The sequence below is a fragment of the Tachyglossus aculeatus genome, chromosome 20 (assembly GCF_015852505.1).
Source record: "Tachyglossus aculeatus isolate mTacAcu1 chromosome 20, mTacAcu1.pri, whole genome shotgun sequence".
NCBI lineage: Eukaryota > Metazoa > Chordata > Mammalia > Monotremata > Tachyglossidae > Tachyglossus > Tachyglossus aculeatus.
Genome location: NC_052085.1, coordinates 21,000,938 through 21,013,824, shown reverse-complemented (window position 1 = coordinate 21,013,824; position 12,887 = coordinate 21,000,938). Strand labels below are relative to the sequence as shown.

The 12,887-nt window shown below is 40.5% G+C and overlaps 1 protein-coding gene across 1 annotated transcript in view; it reads right to left on the bottom strand.

Moving 5' to 3' along the window:
* The window catches only part of GUCY1A2 (guanylate cyclase 1 soluble subunit alpha 2), a 173,225-nt gene that overhangs the window by 43,585 nt on the left and 116,753 nt on the right, over positions 1-12,887 (bottom strand). Inside the window, exon 8 of the mRNA XM_038761669.1 lies at positions 2,983-3,468. Coding sequence (XP_038617597.1) covers positions 2,983-3,468 — 486 coding nt within the window. The remainder of the gene's footprint in view (positions 1-2,982; positions 3,469-12,887) is intronic.

Sequence of the window (12,887 nt, the reverse complement as noted above, 5' to 3'; positions counted from 1 at the left end):
CCTGATCACCTTGTAACCTCCCCAGCGCTTAGAAAAATGCTTTGCACATAATAAGCACTTAATAAATGCCATCATTATTATTATTATTAAAAGAGACACACAGTCTAGGGGGGAGAAGGAACAGTTATTCAATGGCATTTATTGAGCGCTTACTGTGTGCAGAGCACTGTACTAAATGCTTGGGAGAATACAATATAGCGGAGTTAGGAGACAATTTCCCTGCCCACAGTTTGAAATATATCATTAATAAATTTTGTATCAATCAATCTGATTTACTAAGCACTCAATGAAAAATAAATAGACACACTCCCTGAATCCCCATTTTACAAACAAGGAACCTGAGGCTGCTGCTTAGGGAAGCAGCATGACTCAGTGGAAAGAGCCCGGGGTCGGGAGTCAGTGGTCATGGGTTCTAATCCCACCTCCACCACTTTTCTGCTGTGTGACCTTGGGCAAGTCACTTAACTTCTCTGTGCCTCAGTTACCTCATCTGTAAAATGGGGATTAAAACTGTGAGCCCCATGTGGGACAACCTGATTACCTTGTATCCCCCCCAGTGCTTAGAACAGTGCTTTGCACATAGTAAGTGCTTAACAAATGCCATTATTATTGTTATTATTAATAATAAAAGTTAAGTGATTTGACTAATGTCACATAGCAGGCAAAGCGGTAGAACTGGGATTAGAACCCAGGTTCTCACATTATCTAACCCAAGATCATTTTACTAGGTCATGTTGCTTCACAACAACTAGGATAGTTTTCATTGATATTTATAGTGTGGCCTAAAGGAAAGAGCATGGGCTTGGTAATGGGAGGACCTGGGTTCTAATCTCGGCTCTGCCATTTGTCTGCTGTGTGACTTTGGGCAAGTCACTTCACTTCTCTGTACTTCAGTTTCCTCATGTGTAAAATGGGGATTAAAATTCTCCCAAGTTGTCCTCCACAGAAACTGCCAGCTCCCCCCTCTTTTTCCAGTGTGTGGTTGTCTTATTCTTTTGATCAGTGGTTTTCCTTTTCATTCCTATTTATTTATTAATTATTTATTTATTTTACTTGTACATCTCTATTCTATTTATTTTATTTTGTTGATATGTGTGGTTTTGTTCTCTGTCTCCCCCTTCTAGGCTGTGAGCCCACTGTTGGGTAGGGACTATCTCTATGTGTTGCCAACTTGTACTTCCCAAGCACTTAGTACAGTGCTCTGCACACAGTAAGCGCTCAATAAATATGATTGATTGATGTGATTCCTTCTTTTGTTTCTTGTTTAAGGGAATTAGGGCTCATTACATGGAAGTGTTGCCTAGTGGATAGAGTCTGGGAGTCAGAAGGACCTAGGTTCTAATCCTGGCTCTTCCACTTGTCTGCCGAGTGACCTTGGGCAAGTCACTTCACTTCTCTGCACCTCAGTTACCTCAACCTTAGAATGGGAAATAAGACTGTTAGCCCCATATGGGACACGGACTGTGTCCAACCTGATTAGCTCATATCTACCCCAGCGCTTAGAACAGTGCCTGGCACATAGTAAGTGACTAACAAATATCATGTCTGATTTTTTTTAATGCTGAATCCTTCTGCACAAGTATTGCAACTTAATAATACATTATATTAGTATAAAATGAAGAAATTATGACTGGATTAACAAATGAAAGAATATTAATAGATATTAAAAGGGAAGGGGCATTAATGAGCAAGAGAGAGAAGTTTTCCCCTTTCTCACCCATCCTGTGGAGCTTCTTAAGAGGATGAGGGTATAGTGGGAGCTGGTTTATTCCTGGGGTTCCGTTCAGATATAACGTCACTAACCTCTGAGTTCTCTCACAATAGGGATGCATAACTCATTTGCAAAATAAATACTTCACTCCATTCTCTAAACTAACTTAATTATCATTAAACTAGCCCTGTGCACAGTAGCAGCGGGCAGTCACTCTCAGGCAGAGTAAAGAGGAAATAAAAGGTACAGCTTTATTGCACGTAAACAAATAAATTGGCAACTGCCATTTCAAACCCCAAGCCAGGGACTCAGTACATCTGTCTAGTGTCGTAATGACCAGGATACATAGGTGATTTGACCAGCTTCCAAATTCGGCCCAAAATAATAAGAATTATAACTGTGATATTTTTTAAACACTTACAATTTGTACCGAGCACCAGGGTAGACACAAGATGATCAGGTCCCACATGGGCTTTCAGTCTAAGCAGGAGGGAGAACAGATACTGAATTCTCAGTTTGCCGATGAGGAAACTGAGGCACAGAGAACTGAAGTGACTCACCCAAGGTCATCCAGCAGGCAAGTGGCTGAGCCGGGCCAGATCTTCTGACTCCAGGGCCCATGCTCTTTCCACTAGGCCACGCTGCTTCCCCAGAAACAGCACAAAATTAACTGAAGCGCATCCGTCTCCAATTTATTCTAGGGGAGAGGTCACAGGAATAATAATAAGAATGGTATTTGTTAAGCGCTTACTATGTGCCAGGCACTGTTGTAAGCATCAGGGTAGATACAAGATAATCGGGTTGGACACAGTCCCTGTCCCACATAGGGCTCACAGTCTTGCAGCGTGGCACAGTGGAAAGAACCCGGGCTTTGGAGTCAGAGGTCATGGGTTCAAATGCCGACTCCTCCACTTGTCAGCTGTGTGACTTTGGGCAACTCACTTCACTTCTCTGTGACTCAGTTACCTCATCTGTAAAATGGGGATTAAGTCTGTGAGCCCCACACGGGACAACCTGATCACCCTGTAACCTCCCCAGAGCTTAGAACAGTGCTTTGCACACAGTAAGTGCTTAATAAATGCCATTATTATTACTATTATTAATCCCCATTTTACAGATGAGGGAACTGAGGCACAGAGAAGTGAAATCACTTACTCAAGCTCACCCAGTCCAAATCATGTAGTAAAACTTGCAATGATCCCCTTCTCTTCAAAATTTAGTTACCATTCAGATGCATTTTTTTTCATATTTAACTAACGCAGTAACATTACCTTATAGATATCCAGAAATCCACACTGGTGGTCAAATCGAGTGTACAGTTCATTCAGCATACTGATCACTTGCATGGGTGTACACTGTGCGCAGATAGCCGTGAAACCCACAATGTCCGAGAAGAGCATGGTGACGTCATCGAACTTCCTGGCTTGAACTTGCTGCCCCTGCCACAGCTGCTGAGCTACGTCGCCTGGGAAAATGGAAATCAGAAGATCCACGGTTTTCTTTTTTTCCTCTTCCAGAGCCCGGTGCGTTCGTTCTAACGTGGCCTTCAGCTTATCCATCCGCTTCTTCAGTCCATCTTGAGCCTTGGCCTGCTCTCCCACCAGGATGACATCGCGGGTGGCATCGTGGATGGGGATGTCGGAAAGGTGGAGGCCACGGCCCATCAGTTCGTCCAGCTTGTCCACACACGGGGAACCCAAAAATAAAATGCAACTGGACTCTGGGACGTGGATCATTTGGCCTTTGACTTCCATCACCTGAAAGACACAAACGGAGCTCGGTAGGACAAGTCAAACTCTCGGGGGGTTCGATAAAAATCCCTGCCTTGAGGAGACGCAGACGTCATTAGCTGTAATGAGGAAAAGCATAACTGAGGTGCTTCACTCGTCCACATCGCAGTTAAACGCAGCGTAAAACTATAATGAAATATGTTAAGTTGAATAATGGATGGTGTCATCCGCTGTGTGGAAAGCTGTGGGTGGGAAATGAAAATTTAGGATCAATTACTCCTGTATAAATGAACTGTGTCAAAAGTTCAAAAGTATCCATATAAAACCCTGATTTCCATTAAAAGAACACAAATGAGGAAATGGAAGGTAGGATCTATGAAAAGTGAAGGAGTAGATGTTCTCCCTAAGGCAATTATATTTAGAGCTGGGTCTTTGCTCCATGCAAAGATCAGTAAAGAGAATTTCAACTTTCAGAAGAGCAAATTTAGAGGGGAATATTGCCACTTTCAGCAAATGTATGGGACAGAGTCTACATGAGGGCAAAATGAACAGTGATTTCTCAAACTATCCAGGGGCCAGATCTTTCCAAAATCCAAAATTTCCCCAGCTTTTATTTTCAGCAACAGAGAGGGGATTGTGGACAGCAGTTTATATGGGTCAGGTAGTATTGCCTACTTTCTCCAGGACTGCTCAGAGAAAAATATAGTGGTTTAGTGGGAAGAGCATTGGCCTGAGAGTCAGAGGAGCTGGATGCTAATTCTGATTCTGCTACTTGCTTGCCTTATGACCTTGGACAATTCACTAAACTTCTCTGTGCCTCAGTTTCTTCATCTGTAAAGTGGGAGTTCAATACTTGTTCTCCCTCCTACGTAGATGATGAGCCCCATGTGGGACAGGGACTCTCCAACCTGATTATTTTGTATTTATCCAAGTGCTTAGAACAGTGCTGGACACATAGTAAGCACTTAACGAATATCATAATCATCAAGAATTCTCATCTGAGCCTCCGGATAGACCCAAGAGTTATTTGGGTGAGCCTTTAGGTCTCTCTTCCTGGTTGGAACCAGGTTGGAAAGCAGTCGAGAGCTGTATGGAGGAGAGGGGCAAGGCAACCCTGACAAAAACTGCAGAAACTCCACAGCTTCCTCAGCTAATCAGTCACTCAATCCCATTTATAGAGTGCTTACTGTGTTCAGAACACTGTACTAGACACCTGGGAGAGAACAATATAAGAATATAACATACACATTCCCTGCCCACAGTGACCTCATGGTCTAGAGACGAGCTTATAGTCTAGAGTTTACCCATACTCCTATAGCAGATATCACATCAGCTTCATATATACTGACATGCATCTAAAATTATCACTTTCCTTTGCTCCTTAGCCGAGGACATATTTCCAAGTCTTTGTTCTTCTTGACCTCCTAGAATAGGGAACAGACTTCAGATAATGTCAAACAATGCTCAGAGTTGTAAAGATTAGGGCCCTCATCTTTAATATTCAGTGCTGGAACACAGGTGAATGCTAAAATTATTCAGTTAGTGCTTGTTACTGGTCTCTCTCTAACCATCAACCCCTTGCTCGTATGTTCCCCACTGCCTGGAATTCCCTCCTCCTGCATGTCTGATGGATAACTACTCTTGCCATCTTCAAAGACCTATTAAAATTAAATCTGTTCCAGGAAGCCTTCCCTCATTAATGTCTCGTCTCCTCAACTTAGTTCTCCATCCTATTCAGCATCACCTGTGTACTTAAGTCCATGCCCTTTGAGCACTTTGCACGCTCAGCCCAAACCCACAACACTTACATACAAATCCTTGTATTCTGAGTTTTCTCCTACCTGTAATTCATTTTATTGTCTGTCTCCTCCTGTAGACTCTAGCAACTGGTAAGCAGGGATTGTGTCTATGATTCCCGTCGTACTGTACTCTCCCAAGTGCTTAGAACAGTGTTTTGCACCCAGTAAGCACTCAATACCATTGATTGACTGACAGAGAGGAACTTGTTATCCACAAGTACTGATTACTTTCCTTTAATGAAGCCTAAATATATCAGTCCCCAAATGAAAAGTTTTATTGCTTAGCTCTCAGAAATATTTATCATTTGGAAAAATCAATTTTAATAATCCTGAGTACTGTCATCTTTTCTGCATATTTTCCTTTGAAAGAAGTTTTCTCCTCTTACTCCCCACTTGAAAAAAATTCTGAGGATTAAACCTCCAAGCAACTGGAAGATATAATTTGTTTAAATTTACATTAAAGAGTTATTTTTCATATTCATACACTACCCATTAAAATTAGATGAAGAATTATATGGTGTCCCTGCTATAAGTTCAATTTTTAATCGGGAAATATCACATAATTTTCCTTTCAAAACAGTTCTCTCTCCTTAAAACTAAATTATAAACCCCCAAATATATTGTGCTCTACATGGTTCATTGGTTGAGTAATGTGTTAATGTGCATTATAGGAAGCTTAGTGGGAACTGTAAATGTAAGTACGTGGAAAGTTTAAGTGTTGGGAAGCTATATGGCCTAGTGGAAAGAGTTCGGATCTGGGAATCAGAAGTTCCTGGGTTCTGATATCGGCTGTGCCACTTGTCTCCTGGGTGACCTAGGGAAAGTCACCTAACTTTTCTGTGCCTCAGTTACCTCATCTGCAAAACGGGGGTTTAGACTGTGAGCCCCAACTAGGACAGGGACAGTACAGAGAAGCAGCATGGCTCAATGGAAAAGGAGTACAGACTTGGGAGTCAGAGGTCATGGGTTCAAATCCCGGCTCTGCCAATTGTCAACTGTGTGACTTTGGGCAAGTCACTTAACTTCTCTGTGCCTCAGTTACCTATCTGTAAAATAAGGATGAAGACTGTGAGCCCCACATGGGACAATCTGATCACCCTGTATCCTCCCCAGCGTTTAGAGCAGTGCTTTGCACATAGTAAGCGCTTAACAAGTGCCATCATTATTATCATTATTATTATTATCCAACCTGATTAGCTTGTATCTACCGCAGCTCTTAGAGTACAGTGCCTGGCACATAGCGCTTAACAAATACCATAAAAAAGTGTTTCTTTGAGGGAGATTAAGAAATATTGGGAAACGGGCAACTCAAAATAAAAAATGCTTTCTAAACTTCTTTCATATTAAATCATACAACATTCATGCTGGGTTAACTCAAAGGAAAACCCCAAACAGACTATTTTTCCAACATATTCCCAGAGGTTGGTGTGGGGAATCAGTGTCTGTCTCTCCTACTAGAGTGTAAGTAAACTCCTTGATGGCAGGGATACTATCTACCTACTGTCCTATTTTACTCTCCCAAGCACTTAATACAATGTTCTCTGCATCTAATTGCCACTCAGTAGGTTGATTGGATTAATTCTGTTGTACTGTACTCTCCCAAGTGCTTAGTACAGTGATCTGCACACAGTAATTGCTCAAGTATCATTGATTGATTGAAATTTGGATTCTGATCTTTCAGTTTAAAACCTTCTCTGGATCAGTGGCGACTGTTGGATACTACCTTATTACAATTTTATAATTAACGTATTCTGTGAAAAGAACTGGCGGTCTTACCACAAATCCTAAATTTTAAAAAATAGCTGAAAGCATCATTGCTGATGACCTAAAATCACTGAATCAACTGTAGAAAGTCCCTTCCCCCAAAATCAACAATTGAGGAAAACATCAAAAAGATCAAACCCTGGGTTATAAGAGGTAACCAGAACCACTCCTTTGAGCACACTCATTAAATCAACTGTAACCAAGGCCAAAGGTGGGAATTTTTATGGATCACTACTAGCCTTCCTGGCGATCCCCTGGGAGGTGGGGGATAGCCTGTGAACTCCACCAAGGTAACCCAGGGATCATGTAGTTTGGGGTGCTTTTCTTGCAGTCAGTTCTCCACAATGGGAAGCAGCATGGTTTGGTGGAAAGGCCTGGAAATCAGAGGACATTAGTTCTAATCTGGCTCTTCCCCTGCCAGCTCTGTGACCTTGGATGAGTCACTTAACATCTCTGGACCTCAGTTTCCCCCACTGTAAAATGACACTGTGGAAAAATCAAGGGCTTGGGATCAGAGGAACTGCATTTTAATTCTGACTCCAACACTTGCCCGCTGCATGACCGTGGGAAAGTCACTTAATTTCTCGGTGTCTCAGTTCAAGTGCAAAATGGGGATTCAATATCTGTTCTCCCTGCTACACTGTGAACCCCTTGAGGGACAGGGACTGTGTCAGACCTGTTTGACTTGTATCTATCCCAGCATTTAGAACAGTGTTTGACACATGGTAACTGCTTAAAAAATACCATTATTATTATTATTATTGTTATTATTATTAGATACCTGTTCCCCCTCCCACATAGAATGTGAGTCCCATGTGGGTTAGAGACTGTGTCTGATCTGATTAACATGAATCTACCCCAGAGTTTGATACAGGGCTTATAATAAACCATATGGAAATTTCATGTATATTGAAAGATGCCTTCAGGGGAAAAAAAACAATCCTACCTTATGTCATTGGGTCAGCTTCCAACTGTTAAGTAGGAATCAGACTGATCTGTTTCCACAGAATAGTTAGGAAATAGCAAAGAAAAACTATTGGAGAACATTTTCAGCGTAAAAGCGCTGAGGTTGAAAACGTATGAATCAGATTCTGCCATGGCACAGCCTACACACCAAGAATACCAGTCTGTTAGGAAATTTAAATAGAATTCATTTTTTTTCTTCTGTGAAAACTCATCCCAAACAAAAAAATCCATGAAGGAGGCAAAATATTTCAAATGTCTTGCTTCTGAAATAAGAAACTACTGTTTAGGCTCTGCTTTAATATTAATCTTTTGTTGAGGTGGGGCAAAAGCAATATTTAAAGTCTACTAATGAATTCAGCAAATAAGAACCTTTCAGATCTTCAAGCTCTAAATATATATTTGGGCTTAACATTAACATTTGCATTTTTATTCTTTGAACTACAAAATTGAATTCTGAATCTTAGGGCTGTGAGGAAAAGCAATAAACTGCAAAACTCCAAATTCAATAGATGCATTTGGATAATAATAATAATGATGATGATGGCATTTGTTAAGCGATTACTATGTGAGAAGCACTGTTCTAAGAGCTGGATGCAATCAGGAATTTAAAAAAAAAAATTTCAAAGCATAGTGTAACTCAAAACGTATCTAACAAATAGTTCTGGCCTCAGAGGTGCCCACTTGAAGTTGAATGTGACACTCTAAGTGATGTTTTCGGCATTGCTTAAATACCAAAGATTTGTGTTCAGCATTCCTTGTATTCTTAATAATACCTGTATACTTCTCAAAAGTTAAGGCTGCTTTTCAAAAACATTTTGATTTCCTGTGTTTTCCCATGAAGACATAGTCAATAAACCCCCTGGCAATTCACCAATGGGTAATTGGGTGTTGGAGAAAAGAGGAAGACAATATCTTGAAACCATCCATCTTCTTGTCAGTGGTGAACTAGTCGAGAGCTATGGTGGGGCTGGACTTTCTTTTAATATAAAAATCAAAAGCCCTAAAAAACTGATTTTAATACCATGAAACTTACTAACAGAAAGCATCCTGTTCCTATTGGCACAGAGAAGTTGTGTCTTACCCTAGGTCACACAGCGAGCAATTTGCGGGGGCAGGATTAGAACTCAGACCCACGTTCTTTCTACTAGGCCATGCTGCTTCTAGCAGTGTGAAGAGAACAAATTGGATGGATACAATTCGTTAGGACAAGTTGATTTCATCACTGGCAACTACACGCCCTACTTAACATCAATTGGCAAGAGAAAATACATGCCACATGGCACTGGAACATAATGAATTTACCAGCTTAACAATACTCATCAAAACTCAGCTTTTCTGGGCAGGACATTCATTCATTCGTTCACTCATTCAATTATATTTATTGAGCACTTATTGTGTGCAGAGCACAATACTAAGCAATTGGGAGAGTACAAAACAACAATAAACAGATGCATTCCCTGCCCACAACGAGCTTACAGTCTAGAGATGGAGCGACAGATATTAATATAAAAAAATTACAGATATGTTCACAAGTGCCTTGGGGCTGAGAGGGGGGATGAACAAAAGGAGCAAGTCAGGGCAATGCAGAAGGGAGTGGGAGAGACATGCAAAGCAAAGAGATGACAATAGGATATCCAAAATGTGGCTCAAGTGCTTAGTGCAGTGCTCTGCACACAGTGAGTGCTCAATAAATACAACTGAATAAATGACTGATGCAGGGCTAGTATAACATGGAAAGGTGGAAGAAAAGATCAAAGATAAAAGGAAATTGTCTCAAGTAACGTGGCACAGCTGTGCGCTGCTGAGAAGTAATGACAGCAAGAAGGGCTAATATAGAACAGAAGCTTGAAGAAAACCCTAAAACAAAGAGAAAGAAATGCAAACCATGCCAGACCTGCAAACGACAAATCCACCAAGAAACATTATGAATATGTAAAGACATGCATTAGTCTTTTTCAGTCACACCTACACACAAGGAGAAAACTCCTTAGCAGGAGCATCATGTTGAACATTTGAATGACAAATAAATGAAAACTATCGGGTAACTAAGAATTACAGCTATTATGCCTGGATTAGAAATAGGAGAACAGAGATAGAATTTTCTCTGGGCTAAGTTGCTATGCCAGTAAACTGTGAGAACAGCCTGTACATTTCTCATATTCTATAAACTGTGACTGTGCAACCTGAATTTTCTGCCTTATTGGTATAGGGATATGTTGCCTATTAACATAACACCCAGATCAAGATTTGTTCATTTATAGCATTTGTTAAACGCTTACTAGGTACAAGCACTGTACTAAACACTGAGGTAGAGCAAGTTTATCAGGTTGGACACAATCCCCATCCCACATGGGGCTCACAGTCTTAATCCCAATTTTACAGATGAGGTAACTGAGGTCCAGAGAAGTGAAGTGACTTCCCTGAGATCACACAGCAGATAAGTGGCAGGGCTGGCATTAAAACCTAGGTCCTTTTGACTCCCAAGCCTGTGTTCTAACCATTAGGCCACACTAATCCTCAAAACCCAAAAAGCCTTGATTTTAGCTTCTGCTTAGGTATTTCTGTCTTACCTGTCGAAGATCTTTCAGAAAAAAATTGAAAGACTGGGCCATGTGGAAAATGCTGTTCTGTTTTCTCATAAACATGCATTTTGTCCATATGTGTAATTAATATCCTCTCTACCAACTGATAAAACTCAAGAGAAAACATTCCTTGAAAACCACAGTTCTTGACTAATGCTCTTGGAAGATACATCTGGAATAGCAGAGCACGAAAACATTAACTGGCAAAGAGTGAAATCTATTCTTAGCTCAGTTTTAAAAATATACCCACAAAGCAAATTTTATTTCCTCACTGGTTTTATTCATTTATTTCTGCCCTTTGATGTAATTTTCCAGGTGATCTCTAGCTTTGAGGGTATGTACATTACATGGCACCCAATATTAGATTCAAGCTAAATCTATCTGATTAGCAAGTAGAAAGACTTACTGCTGTCAATTAATTTCTGGAAATATGAGTAAGGTAGGAGAGGAAAAGGAAAAATTCAAGAAGAGGGTTCAGTTAAGATCCTGAGCGTCCTGAAATTAGTTTATATGCTTAGTATTTATTTCCTTACAAACTTAGATTTTCATTTTATTGCAGTGTCAAAAGCCATTATTCCAGAGAGCAACAAAATGACTGCCTCCAATTTCTTGTTATTTTTAGAAATCCCTAGGGTGTTACATAATGTGCAACAGTTTCCAAACTGATATAAATTTAGCATATTCTATTCATCGTGACTTTTGAAAGAGTAATGACTGACAGAGTCAGCTTTGTGAGCCTTTCTACCAGGAAAGAAGAAAAAGAAAACCTGACTGGAAAACTTCACTTTATTTCTACTTTCTGTTCTCATTGAGAGAATAAAATGGCAAGTATGTAAATTCCAACAGATACAGTTAACATAATAGAGTACTCTGCTGTTTTCAAACTGACTAGGAAGAGGAGAATGAGGCACCTCAAAAGTCCCCTATTATTTAGAAGTGTTTATTTCATCTTAAAATGACAGTGATCACAAGTTTCCTTTGTGCAAGACTACAGTCTACATTATAAACTTGCCTCTCTGAGCAGCTAAATAATGCCCTTTCAACTACCACAGTCAAGAAGAATAAAGCCTATAGCTTCTATTATTTTTCTCAGGAAAACTTTGAACTCCACAGGAAATGTTATGTTATTTCATCACCCCTTCACACATCTCATCCTGATCCATTTTTACTACTCCCCCAAATATCAGACTGGCTCTAACCATTGCCTGAATTTTGAAAACTTGATGTGTTTAGTTGAACTGGAAGAATTTCATGCAATATTGATTTCAGGAAGTTCAACCAATCAACCAAACGGTGTTATTTATCGACAGCTTACCTTGTGTAGCTCACTGGACAAAGTGCCTGGGAGAATACAACAGAGTTGGGTAGAGAAAATTCCTGTCCTCGAGGAGTTTATCAATTCTTGGGATCCCTTCCTACTCAGGCACCTGTGTTTAAGAAGGGAAATGTACTTCCTACCGACAGTAGGACATAATGATGGCATTTATTAAGCGCTTACTATGTGCAAAGCACTGTTCTAAGCACTGGGGAGGTTACAAGGTGATCAGGTTGTCCCACGGGGGGCTCACACTCTTAATCCCCATTTTACAGATGAGGTAACTGAGGCCCAGAGAAGTTAAGTGACTTGCCCAAGGTCACACAGCTGGCAATTGGCAGAGTTGGGATTTGAACCCATGACCTCTGACTCCAAAGCCCGAGCTCTTTTCCACTGAGTCACGCTGCTTCTCATATGGCTGGGGTGTTTTTACACAGGGGTGGTGGTTTGCTCAGAGCCTTCCGTGTTCTCCCGGCGTAGGCACTCAATAGATACTATTGATTCATTGATTCTCTAGCCGATTCTGCTGGGCTCAGTGGTGAGCACTGAGGTGGTAGGGATAGTGGATACCAGCTGTGAGTGATGGAGCAGGAAATTTCTGAGTCTTCAATGAGAGCAGATGTCTCTGTGACCTCATCCATGGTGTAAACCATCATATAGTGTGATAGAGTCGTTTGAAAAAGTGTGGAAGGGTCTTTGTGTGTGTGTGTGTGTGTGTGAGAGAGAGAGAGAGAGAGATACATGCATATGAACATTATATATAAAATACATATATATTTCATATATATTTATATGTAGAAAATATACAAAATATATATAAAATATATAAATGCATATAAACACACAGACTTGTATTTAGCAGAATGAGACAGATTGCAGCTAAAAATACACTCTGTACACAAACATGTATATGCACATATATATACATATCTAGTCATAAGCAACTTTGAATCATCACATTCTGATGCAATTAAAGAAACTTGAACCAATTCATGAGCAACATGACATCTCCCAAGCAGT